Genomic DNA, 16,945 nt, shown 5'->3' on the forward strand with positions numbered 1-16,945 from the left:
CAAAAATTAACAGCAAGAATTTGGGTTATTTAGCCTGTGATGACAGAAAAAAAAATGGGGGTTCAGTTTTCAAAGTCATATTTTCATCATGTTATTCATTTATCGCAGTTCTGATGTTCCTCGTTTACACAAATGTCCCAGTTTCAAGCTGAAAAACAATTAGCAAGCTCACTAGCTAAATGTTTATCTAAAAACTAAATATCTAGCTAGCGAGCTAAATATCTGGGTCCAAACTAACACTTTAACTCTGGGCTAAATATATTTAGCTTGCTAACTAAATATTTAGTCTCAAACAGTCAGAGCGACCTGTGTTACATTCACTGTTTTGCAGTTATTGTCTTTTTTTTCTAAACTGTGCCATCTAGTGGTCATTCTTGGTTAGTTCTCAAAAAAGCAGTAGAAATAGCAATGAGGAAGCAAATTATGCATTTTTATGTTTGATGCAGGCTGTGTTTGTTGCTAAGCTAACTAAAGACCACCTCTTTGTACGAAAATAGTGTATGCAGTGATTTTGGCATTGTCATCGCAGCAATGATACTTATACGTATCATTGCTTATATGATATTTCTTTGTTTATCCTCTTACAGTTTCACAGAAAAATTGATGTCAGTAAATTCTACAAGATGTCATCCCAGAGTTTGTGGAGTTTCTGCATTCATTCTGGTTAGCTGTTTGGATAGCTGGTAACATTTAGCTGGTCAGGTCTTGGTATGGCACCAATAATGGTAGTGAGTTGATTTTGACCAGCTGAGTTGGGAAATATCGTTCTAGGACAGCCTAGAACGATATGTTTTCATTTCAAATCATCAAAATCTTGCTTTTAAAGCCGAATCAATTTTCACATCCTGTAAATTAAAGAACCCCTTCAAAAGCAAAACCAGCCAAACCTCAATGTAAGAACTGTAAAATCCATGTTAAAAGCTTTTGAGGATAAAATGGGAAGGAGGTACAACAATAAAAACACACAGACCAATAAAACCTGAAAAACGGAGGATGTTGCCAGATCAGAGTGATTCCTTAAAACAACTGCTGTTGACATAAAAACATTGAGGAAATGGTCTGAAAAATAATAAAATAGTTTTTCATATCCCTTGGGCATTTTATCACAATTCAGTTTTTTTGTTCTGTTTTTTAACTTTAATTGGAGAGTAAGAGTTCTGTATCAATCCATCTCTAATCCTTTTTTCTACATCATACAGACAACATGAGGATGATGGTACAGCTAAGTCAGTGTTGGAAGTGTAACTTCAGTGTTCTTCCCTTTCTAAGCTTTCTGCATTCATAACGTTGAATCCTCAGCCCTGTCCTTCAGATTACACTTCACCTTCATTGCTAAATAATTAACGATACCGCCCGGCATAAATGATATTTTTAATACAGACATTACCTTCCACTCCCATCATCTGCCTCATTCTTATAGCAATACAAATCACGATAACGACCGTGTCACTTTGTGCCAAACAAATTTCCCCCCTTGGATTCTGGGTCTATTAAAAATCTGGTCAGAGAGGCCCTGCTGGTTTTGGCCGCGTTGCACCTGAACTTCAGTGCCAGTTTACCGTCCTTTACCCTGGACAGCTGGCTGTCACTCCGACAGCTCTGCCACAAACACTCCCTGCATAACTCTCTGTCTCCACAGCAACCAAACATTTCCCCCCAAAAATCCCCTCCTTATGGAAAGTAAACACCTGCTTCACATTTAACTGCTATGATGCTTAGAAACCAGGTGGCAGATATTCTGAGCTGTTCCGTTTTTATTGCAGTTGTTTTTGTTCTGTTGTGCCCTGAATTCAGATTGTGAACATTTCAGGTCCCGGTGTTGTTTTTTTAAATTTACTTTCTTCTACAGTTTTGTCAGACTGAGTTTGGCTCAGACTGTACACTGTTTGTTTGTCTGACTGTGAACACAGGAGCAGCAGCAGGAGGCCACTGGCTTTTTTTTTCACACCAAGCATGTTAATTAAAGGCAATTTGTTGGCTGAGCTCATGCTGGTTTTATAGCTGCCCCCACACTGTAAAACCAGTGGGATTGTTATAAGCAGTACAATCTCCAAAGAATCTTTTTTATTCACCTTACTTGCTGTGGATTTGAGCTGAAATCAGAGAAATCGATTTAATCCCGCTAATGCTTTGTCTCCTAATCCTTCTTAATTCGTCTTTCTCTTTGACTAACAAGTAGACGGAGGATTTTATCACCTTATTTTCATAAACTCCTTTTCTCAATTTAGTTCCTGCTTCATAATGTATGACACAGCACAAAGAGAACACGCTGCTTTCTCTCTGTTCTCTCAGAAGACTGAGGAAAAATGGAGGCAGTTGGATTGAAAGTCTTTTCGGTGGCCATGTTGTTGTGTGTGAACCGTCTAAAATATTCCAGTTAAAAAGTATTTGCCCTTTTTAAGGTTCCATCTCTTTCTGCTTTTACTTGTGGATTTGTTACACATCTCATAATTTCATTGATTAAAAAATAAACCCTCTTAAACTGATCTGGCAAAGTATGTATGTAAGCCTGAAGCCATTATGTACAGCCTGAAGTATTGCGATAATCTTTTTAACGGGTTAAAATCAATGTAATTCATTAATAGAAATTAAAATATTAAAGTTGGCATGGAGACTACTATTTATGGTACACAGTGTATTTAAATGAATTGGAAAATGGTATGCATGTTTTGCTTAATCAATGCAACGTGCATTGTCATATTTAATTCTGAAAAATTTCATGAAAAAGCATGACACCTTAGAAAGTAAATCTGGATTTCTGAAGTCATAATAGATTGTTACCTTGGCTGACAGTTTGAAACTAATAAAATGAATAAAATATTCAGAGTTTCAAAGCTATGATGCCAACGTATAATTAGCGTAGAAAGACTGTTGACTCAGAGCAAGAATTTGGAGCTCCACAGGGAGGTTTTATTTTTCATATTTGTGTGTTGAGGAACAAGAAGCGAGAAAATACGACTGGTGAAGTGTAACCATCCAATCCAAAGTAAAAGAAATCAAAGCTATGATGGTTAAAATGACTCCTCTGCTAGCGACCACAATCAGCTAGTCAATCCAACCTCAGCAGCCACAGTATGATTATATCCCCACTGTGGACTGAAACACTCTGCTGGGTTCATATGAATTATCAGTGACTGCAGTTTGCTGACGAATCATCCACTTTCCTCTCTCTGTGGTGCTTCTTTCCTTGTACCTTATAACTATTACCCAGCAGTAACGTACACACCCCAGCTGCCAATAAAAACTAATTCAGTCTTTTGGGAAATCAAGCCAACTTTCGTCGAGGAGTGGCACCAGCTCCAAGTGTCCCACTGAGCGTACTTTATTTCTCCTTCTGCTTTTCCCTCTCTGCCGTCGCCTCTCAGTATCTGTGTCATTCATTCCCACTCCTCGCTGTGCTACAGTTTCTTCCCCCTCTGTGACCCCCAACTGCCCTTCACTAAAGAAAAATGTCCAGCTGCAAAATTGGGGGGCGCTCCGACAATATGGTTACTGTGTACACTGGACGTTTATATGGAAGGGTGAATGATCCCCCCCGTTGGAAAATTCAATAGTCTAGCTTTTAGTGTCATCGCATAAAGATCTCTAGACTTCCATTCCATTCACAGTGAGCTGTTTGTCAATTTGACAATGAGTGAACCCAGGCACGGGCAACTCTTCCTCGCCTTCGGTCGCAATCGGCGAAGAAGTTGGCCTGAGACAACAATCAAAGGCAATTTGGTTCTAAATAATGTAATATAATGAATCAGCTGCAAATGGCATTAGCTTGAACGCAGGTAAGAGGAATCAATACGTCTTCTCTTTCCATAACTAATTTACATCCATAACGTGTCAGGATACTGAGAAGAAAGCTGCTGACGGTTTGAGCTCCAGGATACAGGCCTGTATTGTGCTGACACAGCAGAATAAGCTGCCAGGTATGACGGATCATTAGGAGTTGTCTTTAAAGAAACAATATTTTGGGAGGTGAGTTTGTAGTTTGAAGAGATTTAACTGAGTATTGTGGTGTGACAGTCATTTACAGGTTTTATGTAATAGTTGCAATGTGCACACGCTGGCAAAAGAAAAAAAAGTTTAGCATCAAGTTAAGGATTTGTAAGAACATGTACCTGGCATATCATAAACAGGCAAATAAGGGTAAGCATTCTGACATCATCAGGCAATAATACAACAGGAAATTACTGGGAGATTTAACAGTAAATCAAAACAGTGAGTGAAGGTCACCAGACACAACCCAGGTTACCGGTAACTTGACAGAGTTTGACAGCAGTTCCATTTTGCGTATGCATAAGGCTTGTGTACTTTTATTGTGAAATTTTTCAACATGATGGGGTTTGAGAGATGCTGCAGCAAGCTGATGTCAGGACTGATGAGCACGTGAGGTCGCCCATACAGTCGGGTAGCATCTGGACAAATGCCGAGCATTTGCAGGACCTAGCCTCATGCATACCCAAACTGCAATCCCATCAGATTGCATCAACCTAATGAGTCCAGTAAGGATTGTCTGTCATGATCTTCTCTGCCCCCGCCCCGCCCAACTCCACTGATTTGTTTTGCCGCTGTGTATATCAGGGGACCTCAAATCCAGGCCTCGAGAGATGGGGTCCTGCAACTTTTAGATGTCTCTGCCTCTAAATACCTGAGTCGAATAATTAGGTCATTAGCAGGACTCTGGAGAACATGACTACACTGAGGAGGTATTTAAGCCATTTGATTCAGGTGAGTTGAACCAGGGATACATGTAGAAGCTGCAGGACACCAGCCCTGGCCTGGATTTGAGGACTCCTGCTCTACACTCACTCAGTGGCAAACTTGTGATGAAGATACTTTTGAGATACTCTGATTCTGGCTCTGAAACTTGCTTCTCACACCTTGACTTTGATTACAGCGTCACAGTTTCTTGATCTGTTTTGCCTGCTCTGCTGCTGACCATGACTGTCTCCCCAACCTTTGATTATGGGATCGCAGACTGACAACCATGCCTTTCCCATGGTGAGCTCTGCTCATTGCATTAGCGCGTGTCAACTTACTCACCCTGGTATCGGTATTTCCGAACTCTGTGACATTTCTTCTCTGTGAGTGAAACAATCCCCGGAGAAAGGACACTTGCTACTCCTTCACTGTTACATCACAGAGGACTCAAGTCCGTCGTGGTCCGAATCCCCAAAAAGATGGTGGAAACCACCTCTGTTGGGTAACTGTTCATTTGCTGATTGTACAGTACTTCCTGTTTATGTTGCTCATGACTCATCACTCGTCATAACTTGACACTCATTTAATTTACCTTTGAGATTGATAAAGTATTTTTGAATTTGAACCAACCGATGATGCAGTTGCTGTCCATAAAACTCATTAAACCTTACCTGGGTTTTGGTTCTCATTCTGGGTCCAAACTGTACTATTTCCATTACATTGTTTCTGGTTACCTTTAGTCTGTTTTGACTTATTGTCATGCACTTCACCTTGTATTTGTAAAACATAATTTCACTCAATATCACTGCTTACAAGATGGCCACCAGAGGGGGATGTTCTAAACTCTTACGATCCTTGCAAGCAAAACTATTTACATAACTATAACTGGCTTGGATTTTAATGAACTAACAAAAAACATGTTTTAAATGATGTACATCAGAAACCATTTTTTCCACTACTGGCCTCTATTATGTATAGGAATAAAAATCGAAAAGTGCAGCCTTTTAAAATGTTTTTTGTTAGTCCCTTACTCATTTTATGGTATAACAGTGTAATAATTGTAGGATGAGTCAATTAAAGAGCAGCAGTAGCAAGCTCTAAATTATTTTTATGCATGTATAACTGTTGCACATTTATGAAAAAATGCCATTCCGTTTTGAAGAAAAGCTATCTGCTGCCCTCTAGTGCTAATACTACAAAATGACAAAGACTGACTTTATGCCATAATGATGTCAGTGTCTAGCAAAAAACAAAAGCCTGAACATGTTTATTAGATTTCCTTAATGATAGTGTGTCAAAACAAAGTAAGATCATCACTAAACTTAAAAGTTCTGTTTTTAGTTTATTGCTGGACGGTTGCAATGTCAGTTTGAGAAATTGTAAAGTACAGGAAACATACTTTGAAAGAAGAACCATTTCCTTGGAGCTGGAATGTGGATGAATTTTGATTGAGTTACCATGAACTCAGTAACTGTTATGACTTACGTAATGTGGAGGATTCTCATCAATGAGACTCAACAATAACTTTTCCAGACTGCAGGAGGACAATTAAGTTAGATCAAACAGTGGCATTGAGTACAGTAAAGGTAGAAGACATTTGGTTGAGAAAACTGTCACCCTCAAAACTTTGATAACCTGCAAGTCCTCTTGTCCTCAGGACATTTAAGAGGTTTTAAGCAGTAAGAGCCCACTACAGCTGGAGTCCATTATAATTGTTACAAACAAGCATCCATATATTTTTGATGAAGTGAAAAACAAAAGATCAGCACCACACAAATTTGAATCCGGTATGTTTTAAAAGAAATGGTTGATAAATTGAGAGATATATCTTTTCATCCCAGATATTCTATAGCTCAGTGGTTCCCAAATCTTTTCTGCTGGCTCCCCTTTGGATATAATAACATTTTACACCCCCACCTTGTCAAGCTGGCAAGTTTACTTTGTAAAAGTTCAAAGAACAATCTTCATAGTTAGATTGTTGTGTTACCACAGCTACAATCTGATGCTCTGAGTTGAATCTTTGAGACTGAGCTGTTTGCTCACAAATACAGATGAGTAAACTGCAATCATAATGGCTCCTTTCCTCCCCAGGGGCCATGACCCTCACTTTGCAGCACATGGCGTTCAGTGTTTTAAACAAGTAACTTTGTTTCTGGTGATTGCTCAGGCTGTTTCTGAAAAAATACATCTTTTTATCAAATGTCCTGCAAGTTGGCACACTGTCGCTTCATAGAAACCAAAAACTATCAAACTGTATTCATTTGGCAAAGGGCTACAGGGATGAGTTTGAAGTGCAGAGTCAGAAATTCAGAGGAGAATGTTCAGTGGGAGGAGCCAAGCTTATCTTGTTTAACCAAGCATTCATCATTTCACCAGCTTTTCCAGCTCCTCCTCTGCCTCTCTTTAAAACAGTCCAGGAATCAGCCTGTGAGGCACTGTGTCGGTGTAACGTCTCCAGTCTTTCCCGTACTTGCTGCTGCAGCGGTGTTCGTCTCGCACACAGCGGTGGACCAGCAGGATGGTCATGTAAACAATGTAGAAGTATGGAAGAATGTGGCCAAAGCCACAGGCGGCACAGTAAGCCAAAGAACCCATCAGGTCGCCAGTGTAGTTGAAGTGACGCGCCACTCCCCAGAACCCCGAGGTCAGAAGCTTGCTGCGGTGGCTGCGGCCGTCGGCGGACAGGTACGAACACTCAATGTAGGTGGGTTTACGCCCCCAGATGGAGCAGGCGCCCTCTGTGCGGCGGAACAGATCTTTCTGATGGTTGGTGGAGCGGAAAATGTAATACCCAACGAGACCGAGCAACAGTACGGCGACGGCGTGAGTGTCTGATAGTTGGACCGGATGGTACACCAGGTACAGGCCCTAAGAGCCAGAAACACATCAACAACACATCAACTGTCTAAGCCTTTCAGCCACAAGTAAGATCAGTCAGCTTTCATGTACAGTGCATTTCAAACTATTGGTAAGCTATGAATATTTTCACATTAAATCGCAGCTCAGAGTTCAGTGCAGTCAGGACTACAGTATTACATGATAGTTCGGTCCAGAAACCCAATCAGGTTTCCTTGCAGGACTGCTCTGTATTTTTCTATAGTATCTTATGGGGTTCCTTGTTATAATCTACTCTATTAAGAGGGGGAGTTGTAACACTTATAAGAAAGATGGGAAAAAAAGAGCCAATTCAATGGAATTTTACCAATGAGTGATATTACTAACCTTTAAAAAGCTGGACCGCCTTATTCTGATTATAGCCATTACCATTTTGGTTATCTGAAAAGTCCCTAAATATTAGAGATGCACCAATCCGATATTAATATCTGTGTATGTCCCAGAACTGAAAAAAATTCTAGATCAGGTACAATGCAAAAATACTAAAGGACAGTGCAAAATAGAGCAAACTAAGACAGTTTCCTTAAAAGGGCAGTTTTCTCAAAAGAGAACTACAATTGTATCTAATTGTCATTGCCTAATATGTCATTTGTATACTATTAACAATGGTCTTCAAACAATAATAATGTTATAATAAACAAATGGCAATTATCACAATAATTTCTGGGACAATGAATCACCCAGCAAAATGTGTCATCAACTCTTGATGACACATTTTGAAATGCTTTCTGACACTTTTCTAGTTGACTTATTGCAGGTGAAAACCCTTTTCACAACATATTAACCATTTAGCGTGGCATGGAGACTTTGTGGTGTGTGTGTGTGTGTGTGTGTGTGTGTGTTACCTGCAGGGTGTAGAGGTACGGCAGCCACACACAGTCCCCCCAGCCTAGATACCACCCAAAGTGGTCATGGCAGATATCAATGGTCTTCAGGTACCACGCCTCATTCCAGAAGAAATCCAGCACATAAATCCCCTATGAAGCAACAAACAGGTTTTGCCACTGACATTATTAATATGATATTTACTTCTTACTTTAGTTTAGTACTGAATGAATTATACTGGGAAGGATAAAAACCCATGTAGCCATAGCTTTGAAGGTTATGTCTTATAGAAAAATCTGAAAAATACAACAAGCTGAAAGTGAAACTAATCCCGAGTCTTGTTCTATAATGACTATAAATGATCAAATAAATTAAAAATATTCTACATTGTTCATGTGACATGATTAGGGATGCTCCAATCAGGTTTTTTGCTGCCGATTCCGATTCTGATCACCCATGAGGCCTGATCACCGATCACTGCCGATAATCTGGATTTCTGTTAATTTGGTTGACAGTAGGCCTGTCACGATAGCAAATTTTGCTGAGCGATTAATTGTCTCAAAAAATTATTGCGATAAACGATAATATTGTCTGAAGACCTTTTTACACTGATTTAATGGAAATGACGTAATAATGCATGTGATTTCCTGCCAAAGATAGATACACTTTATTTTCAAAAGAATATTTAACACTGGAGCTGATAAACTAAATAAACAAAACAACCAAAAACAAAATGGATTCTCAGTCTCCATTAACAAAAAATGTACTTGATAAAAACTAAACAACATAAAGCCAAAGTGGAAATAAACACTGCATTCAACCCAAAGAGTGCAGATTATGAAGTCTGTATACTATGTTGCCCTTCAGTAATAATTAGATTTAAATAGAGAAGACGGGCACATCGACTACCTGATGCAATAGTTCACACTACATGATTTTTTGCTCCTATTTTTCCCCATACAACAATCTTAGACCTTTGGTCTTTCTAAGATTGTGTGGTGTGTTACGGTAGATCCTCGTTGCCGCTCCGATCTAAATCAGGGGTTTTCCCGGACTGGGATCTTAACGCAGCCTGTTGAAAGTGACAGGTAGCCAATCAGAAAGCGAGGATTCTCCTCCGTGTTTTCTGAGGGGAAATTACGTCGGGGAATCCCAAACAGCTGACACGGCGCAACCCGAAGTCCAGCCGACGTGGAAACAACATTAATGTTTATTCAACATGCAAAGAATATAGAAATGACAAGAGGAGGAGTTGGAGCGAAATTGCTACCGCAGTTGATAAACCCGGTAACTTTTCAGCTGTTCTTCGTTAAGGTGACGTAAATAGGTTCTAATGATTTTCATTCAGTCAGGACTTTACGCTGACACTAGCCACATGCATTGCAGGTAGATTTTAGTAAAGCATTGATTAATACCTGGTTTTAAAATTAGTTCACTGAACTTGTAGCCATTATTTTGTGCCCATTGTTGGACACCACACGGCAGGAACAAACCCGATCGAACCGTTATAGCTAGGATTTCTGTCGGCTAATGTGTGATCTGTCAGGTTTTGAAAATGGGCCGACAATCGGCCGACAGCTCTAAGATCGTGTAGTGTGCGCTGGGCTTTACACTAAGGAAATGAGGAAGGGAGGAGTCAGTGAGAGCACCGGAGTTGAGCCTTTTTTCATTCGGTGTCATCAACAGAAAGAGAAAAAGGTCGGGAGAGACGATAATGCCGATAATTGAAATGACGTCGATAGTTTTAATTTATCGTACGATTAATCGATTTATCGTTTATCGCGACAGGCCTAGTTGACAGCCATCAGATAAATTAACATTATATTTAGATATAAATGATACTATGTGATCTGGCAATAAATTCACCTAATTTAGACATAAAAGGGATGAGTAGCTCCACACTGAGGGTGACTGACAGCGCTAAGGCCCACCCCCTGGCTCTGACTGGTTTCTAGTTAGACCAGATAAGTTTGATTTTCTTTTTTGCACAACAAGGTAACAGTTTTGACAAATATGCAAAAAAACCCTATTTATTTTTATAAAGTTACATACTGCAGCTTTAAGAAGCTGGTCTTCCCATCTTACCTGCAGCACGTTGACCAGCATCATGGAGTTGGTGACGTGACCGTACAGCTCTTGCTGCTTGGCCATGTAAGACAGATTAATCAGGGTCCAGGCGACGATGCCAGGCCTGCCATTGAAGAACAGCTTGAAGTCGAACCACTTGCCGATGCGAGGGTTGAACTCTATCCCCATCATGTAGTTATAAAATATGTTCCCTGTAAACTTGCTGTGAAGTGACAAAGAAAGCAAGTGGGTAAACGTTGTGTTATCTTTATAATACCTGAGATAATGTGGAGTTCAGCAGCTGATCTCACCAGTCCTCAGCATTGGTGGGGAACAGGTAGGCCTTTACAAAGGCAAAGGTAGACACAGCATAGCCCAGTATATTGGTACACCATAACAGGGGGATCCAGTTGTCAAATATAATGGTAGGAGAAAACCAGTGGAAATAATTGGCATTTGCAAACCACAGAGCATGGGTGATGATCCAACACTGCAGGCCGTTGATCTCATACTTGTTAATAAAACCTTGGGAGAAGAAGAAAACAAATATACGTTAAGAAGAAATAAGACATTTCTTTCACAACTGTTTCAGGGAAGGAGGAAGGATATACCAGCAGGGGTACGAGCTCCATCCTGCACTCCACCCACGTAGCCCGGAATAAACTTATGGGTGACGTCAGGAATACACATGTAGAGAAACACCTGAAGAGCAAGACGCTTTATTTCAGTTTGAAGAAAATGCAAAACTGCTGTGTGACGCAGCACCTGATCCCTCCTCTACTTACCTGAAAGCTCACCCAGATGGCATATAGCTTAGCAGCAGTCCAAGTGAAGGAGGGGGCCCGGGCCCAGATGGACAGCAAGGTTGCCTTTCCCTGGCACAGCTCTAACAGAGGCTGACTGATGGAGCACTCGTACTGATCGCAGGCCATCACAAAGTAAAAGACGATGAAGGGAGCGAAGCAAAGGAGGCCGACGACACTGATCAGGGAAAACCAGTCCACCTCCCTGGGAACGGATCAGAAACACAGGAGGTGGGTCAGAAGATTTTCTACATGCAGAGATATGTAATGTTTCAACTATAACTACTATAAAAAATAAAAAAAACTAATTAGATGCGCGGCAAACTAATGGTGTTGTAGAGGGCCGCACTGGGTTAACTCGGGGAATTTCAAACTGTACTTTGATACTCTCCAGGCCGCTTCTTTGTTGTTGCAATCATCAATTTATTCCACTTTGATTGTCATATTTCAGACTTTACAAGGACTGACACATACTGACCAGGCCAAATCATCCAATGGTACCAACAATACACGGCATTACAGTACGGTCAACAGAAATTATGACCACGCCGGCACACCCGCTTCCTCATACACACAGAGCCAGTGAGCCAGTATGGCTCCCATTCATACCTAAGTGACAGTCAGCCCACCTTGACACACCCACCACCCAAGTGTCAAAGCCGTGTGCTTCTGTCACCTCAATCAATAATTATTCATTTCATTCATATGGCTCTTACACTAATCATAAAAACTATCATTACATAATGCCTGGCCTTTTAACCATAAACCCAGACAAAAATTTAAAGAGAAGCTACAAAATCAAATGAGGGGGATTAGCAGTGTTTGAGAACTGAGCTGTTAGCATGTCATAACAGCCATGACTGCCAAGTGTGTTTTCACCGCATGTGAACGCAGCTGCCTCAGCACATGTGAGCATCGGTGACACAGAGTAGAAGTGTGTTTTTTTCAACCTGCTTTTGTTAACTTTGGTGATTTCGAAAGGTTGTGATAAGCGCAAGAGGTGTGGCTTGGCGCCCCCAAATGCCGTGATCTTCTTGGGGGGGCGTGTTTAATGGTAGGATAACGCTGATATATGCATATATTACGTACTTTCCTTTAAACATTAAGGCCCTATTTTGTTTTTTATTTATCATATAAAATCTATTTAAGTTTGTCTTTATAATATAACATAAAGTCATGTTATATCAGTTAATCCAGGATAGGGATTATAGCTCAGGAGTAATTTGTACTTTTGCAAGACACTGGTCCATATCACATAACTGGATTTTATCAGGTGTTTCTGTTGTGAAACTATTTCACAAGGTAAAACCTCCTTGAATCACAAAATAGGACAAGTCAATGGATTTTTTCCTCTTTTTGAACAAATAAGCCCGTGCAGCTTGAGCTACTCACCATGCTCTTCCCCACTGTGCTGACTTCTCCACAGCTTCAGACCCTTTCCCATTGGCATGGTGCTGAGGGCGCCTCCTTGTGGACTCCATGGTCTCTGCAGCCTTCACCTCTGCTGAGAGAATCACATTATCAGGTTTAGGATCCATCTTGTAGCAGTGTCCTGTACTTTGTACGCAATCAGTGACAACCAGGTGTCCAAGCAACAAATGTCAGCACTTACAAAACATGGGCCTCATTTAGAGCAGTTCCCCTGTGTTATCACTATACCTATATCATAATACCTGTACATATAAACTACTATTAACTAGTTATTAACTATTTTTGTAATTTATTGAATCATGAGGTTTAATGTTGCACTCTTGTTATATAAGCCAGGGACTGGAAATGGAAATTACCATCTATGGCAAAATCTGAATTCATATGGATTGTCCTTTTTAAATAAACAAAGTAACAAAGAAACAAAAGAAAAATAACTGCTTTTCAACTTCATTTTTCATTGTATTACCTTTAAAAATATCCACAGTAGGCCTACATGTTAAGTGAGTTTTAAGGTCAGTTTGGTATATGGTAAACATCTCTGTTCACATAATAAGGGTCATAAAGTGGAACTAAAGTGCATCTCTTCAGAGATAATTTCATTCACATCAACACTTACAGACAACCACAGTAGTACTACTACTAAACTACTGAACAAAGCATTTTTAACGGAATATCACAAACTCAATTGCGTCTTACTGCAACAGCAGGCGGAGCCCTAATGTGTCCTTCTGAGTTAATAGATTATGAAACGTACCTTGAAAGCAGTGAATATATAGGTCAGAGTCAAGACGAAGAGCAACAAACCAATAAACTGTTTTACTGTAATTAAATTTGTGTAATAAAATAATAAATAGAAGGGGGAAATGACTCGTCCTTGTAGCTTCTTGTTTTTGCACTGAGAGCGCGAGGGAAGGGAGCCAGGTTTCGTAATGCTCAACAAACACCATTTATTTTATACGCGAGGCAGGAGCAGCCATCAGGTTAATGGGTCATTCTTTATTTGCTTGTGCACGCGCATTTTTTTGTTTACTAAAGTCGAATTTAAGACAGGTGACCGTCACCAGCCCGTCATAGCTCTAGACATTGTGTCATCATTATAAATGCATACTGGTGTAAAATACAGTGGAAAACATGTTCTACAGATGCTGTATTGTACGGTTGCTGACTCACCTCTGTGCTGTAAGTTTGGGTATAAAGTGGAGCCAGCTGTCCTCCTCCTTCCTACAGAGGCAGACTGGACTACAGCCTCCCTGCTAACCGCTAGACGGAACTCGACGTAGCGCCACAGGCTCCGCCCATAAGGCCACTACGTTTGGATGATAAACCAATGAGGTTGTGTCAGACTCATAACTGGGTTGGATTCTTTGTCTTCTGATTGGGTAAGAGCGACTGGAGCGATGAGCGCCCGAGAACTTTAGAAGTATTTCACCATGGTCAGCGTCAGAGTGTATGAATGAAAAGTAGCAAAATGTGGGAGGGATGCATTACCTTACATTACCTTACCTTGCAAAAATTAGAACCATCCTTATTTACAAAAGAAACATACTTTGTGCCTCTATCAATAGGGCCGCTAATAACAAGACACATTTTAACACGTTGTTATAAGATACGATAAGATAAATCTTTATTGTCATTGTCACAAGAACAACGAAATTTAAACTTGTCTTGTCTTGTTGTAACTTGTCTTCTGTTCCTTTCTGTCGTTAAGCTGCCATTCTACAACATATATAGAGCAAAATAAATAAAATAACATCAAATCAAAAACTGGACGTCATATGTTTTACAAAGTATAATTTTCAAATAAAGTTCAGGTTAAGGACTCATTTTCAATAGTCATTAACCTATTATCAACATCTACCTTGATAATAAACTGGTTTTAGGTTTATTAATCCTATGCATTTAGTAAAATGTTCTTCAAATGACTGGAAATGCATAGTTTTGAGTAGATTTTATTTTAATTTCTGGGAGAGCAGACCCCACTAGGCCTGTGTGACTCCACAGCTGCTTGTGTCTCATTAATGTTAGCAGATGTTGGCAGGTATGATGTGGTCTTGAGATTCTGTTTCAAACTGAGTTTATACACCTGTGGAAACAATTTAAAATGTCTCTGATTTTACTCTTTATAAGTATATGTTTGAGTAAAATGAACATTGTTCTTTTGTTCTGTGAATTACTGACAACATGTCTCTTAATTTCGTTTGTGAATGTATGTAAATAAGCAGTTAGATTTAGAAAACCCCACCAACAAATATCTTCTCATGGGATTTAGCCCTGCTGGGGGTTAAGCACCCCTAAAAGTCAGATCCTAGAATCACCCCTGATAGAAACACCAGCGGATTAGACTGAAACATTATTTCTCAGCAAACAGGAAATTCTTGTTTTTAATACTTTCTCGTAAAACGTCAATATGTCGTGGTTGAGCCTTTACAAAGTTCATTGAAAGTCGTGAAGTAGCTTTAGGAACTCACTTAAATGAAGTAAAACAATTCTTCTAAAGCAAACATCTAAGTGTCAGGTAGTCAGAGGAGCCAAGTTATCCTAAAGTTTTCCTTTATCTAAATCATGTGACGCTCTAAAATACAATAGAGCAGTAAAATGAAAACCTAATCAAACCTCAGCAGATTGTTTTTGCATAAATTGACCACTAGAGGGCAGAGCTAAACTATCACAAACATTTGAAGTAACCGAGGTCTCAGCTTTGGGAGGCTTAAAGTTCTCACATGCTGCATGGACTTCATGCATGGCGACAACGACCCACAAGTCATTAAATTTGAGTCTTTCCAGTTGAAACATTCTTTGTTACAGCTTAATTCTCTGAGAGTCTTTCCCGTATGTTTTATTTAGCCAAGTTTACATTTCCACTGCAAAATCATATCCTTGTTTTGACACCATGGGCAAAGAATGGAAACTTTTGGAGACAGGAGAGGATTCCTGATAATCTTTATGTTGTTTACATTTTTTGAATATAAACAGTTTAATAGGCATACTTTTGTGGCACAGCTGTAATACTGGCAAATTCCTGTCTTATTGCTTGTGGCTTTTATGTGTAGGGTCTGACATTCCCCGGCTCTATGAGCATGTAATCAACACCAAACTCAGAACTTCTGAAAGCGATTAAGACCCCGTCTCTTTGGACGTAGCTGTTGTGAGCTCTCTTTGTAGCCGCAAAGTGTGAACTCAGAGGACAGTGTGCTTAAAAATGAAAGCGCCTAGTTCTCCCACAGATCATCAGGCTCCCAGCGGTGCTTCCACCATCCTCCCATAGCCTCTTCCTCTGACATCCATCTCTATCCTTGTCACTCTTTTCTTCAACTTTCAAATGTTCTTCTATACGACAAATAGGTTTTTCCCCCCAAACTTCCCCTTGTGACTCTGTTTTTAGTTTTATTTTCTACCCTTTCTCTCTCTCTCTCTAGTCTTGGCAGTTTCTGTCTTTCCTCTCTGCTCTTTGATCAGAGGCTGTGCTGATGTGCTGCACCCAGACGGTGTGATGTATCTGGGCCACTCAGCAGACAACGTGTCTGAATGAAGGAAGACATTCTGTGCAGTCATTACCTTTTGTTACCTTTGACGAACTGAATGTAAATTGGCTGAGTCTGCTCTCTGGGAGTTCATCTATCGAACGCTTCCAGTTGTCTTTTGACAGCATGGGATTGTGTAGGAGTATTAAATTACCATTGCTTTGCCAGTACTCTGTACTGTATATCTTAGAGTGATGAGACACACACTGAAGGGACGGGACTATTAACAGCTGAGGTGCAGTGCCTGTTATTGATCCAGTTTATGTTACGTTGTTTTGCTGGCATGGAGCGGGGAAATGCCAGATTCTTAACATCAGGCTGTTTTGGAATCATTGTTCCAAGTTGTACCAAGTTTCTATCTTCTACCCAATCTGCCAGCTTCAGATGAAAATTGGTTACAATCATCAGGAGCCATCCAGAAACCAGGAAGTCCCATCTTACTAATCAATTGAAACATGGGGGAATACTAGTAACACTGTCTATGGTCAGGTTTAACATCAATATGGACTTTAAAAGGTGCTGACTTAGGAAAAAAGTGATAAAATGCGTTTGGAGGTGTCAAGGTGAGGCTTTCAAACATCAAAATACTGCGCTAACTTTGTAGCATAGTGGTGGGTTTGTTTTTATCATGCTGAGGTTATCTGTCACTCCACTGTCATTGGTATTCTCCAGAAAACGGATGGTACATTACGTTGTAGATGGAACAACTTC

The 16,945-nt window shown here is 40.1% G+C and overlaps 1 protein-coding gene across 2 annotated transcripts; it reads right to left on the reverse strand.

The window, feature by feature from the left end:
* Nucleotides 1-6,014: 6,014 nt before the first annotated feature.
* On the reverse strand, nucleotides 6,015-14,015 carry dhcr7 (7-dehydrocholesterol reductase). 2 transcript variants are annotated; one of them, XM_032561301.1, is made up of 8 exons: nucleotides 13,884-14,015; nucleotides 12,675-12,783; nucleotides 11,265-11,487; nucleotides 11,091-11,181; nucleotides 10,791-11,004; nucleotides 10,498-10,702; nucleotides 8,433-8,564; nucleotides 6,015-7,560 (listed from the first exon to the last, which is right to left on the reverse strand). In XM_032561301.1, the coding sequence occupies exons 2-8, from the start codon at nucleotides 12,761-12,763 to the stop codon at nucleotides 7,096-7,098; spliced, it is 1,419 nt and encodes a 472-aa protein (XP_032417192.1). In that variant the 5' UTR covers nucleotides 12,764-12,783; nucleotides 13,884-14,015; the 3' UTR covers nucleotides 6,015-7,095. The 2 variants fall into 2 exon arrangements, with proteins under 2 accessions (XP_032417192.1, XP_032417193.1); XM_032561302.1 differs by having other exon boundaries at nucleotides 12,675-12,786; nucleotides 13,884-14,010.
* Nucleotides 14,016-16,945: the final 2,930 nt, after the last annotated feature.

Source organism: Xiphophorus hellerii, chromosome 4 (genome assembly GCF_003331165.1).
Source record: "Xiphophorus hellerii strain 12219 chromosome 4, Xiphophorus_hellerii-4.1, whole genome shotgun sequence".
In the NCBI taxonomy this organism is placed as follows: domain Eukaryota; kingdom Metazoa; phylum Chordata; class Actinopteri; order Cyprinodontiformes; family Poeciliidae; genus Xiphophorus; species Xiphophorus hellerii.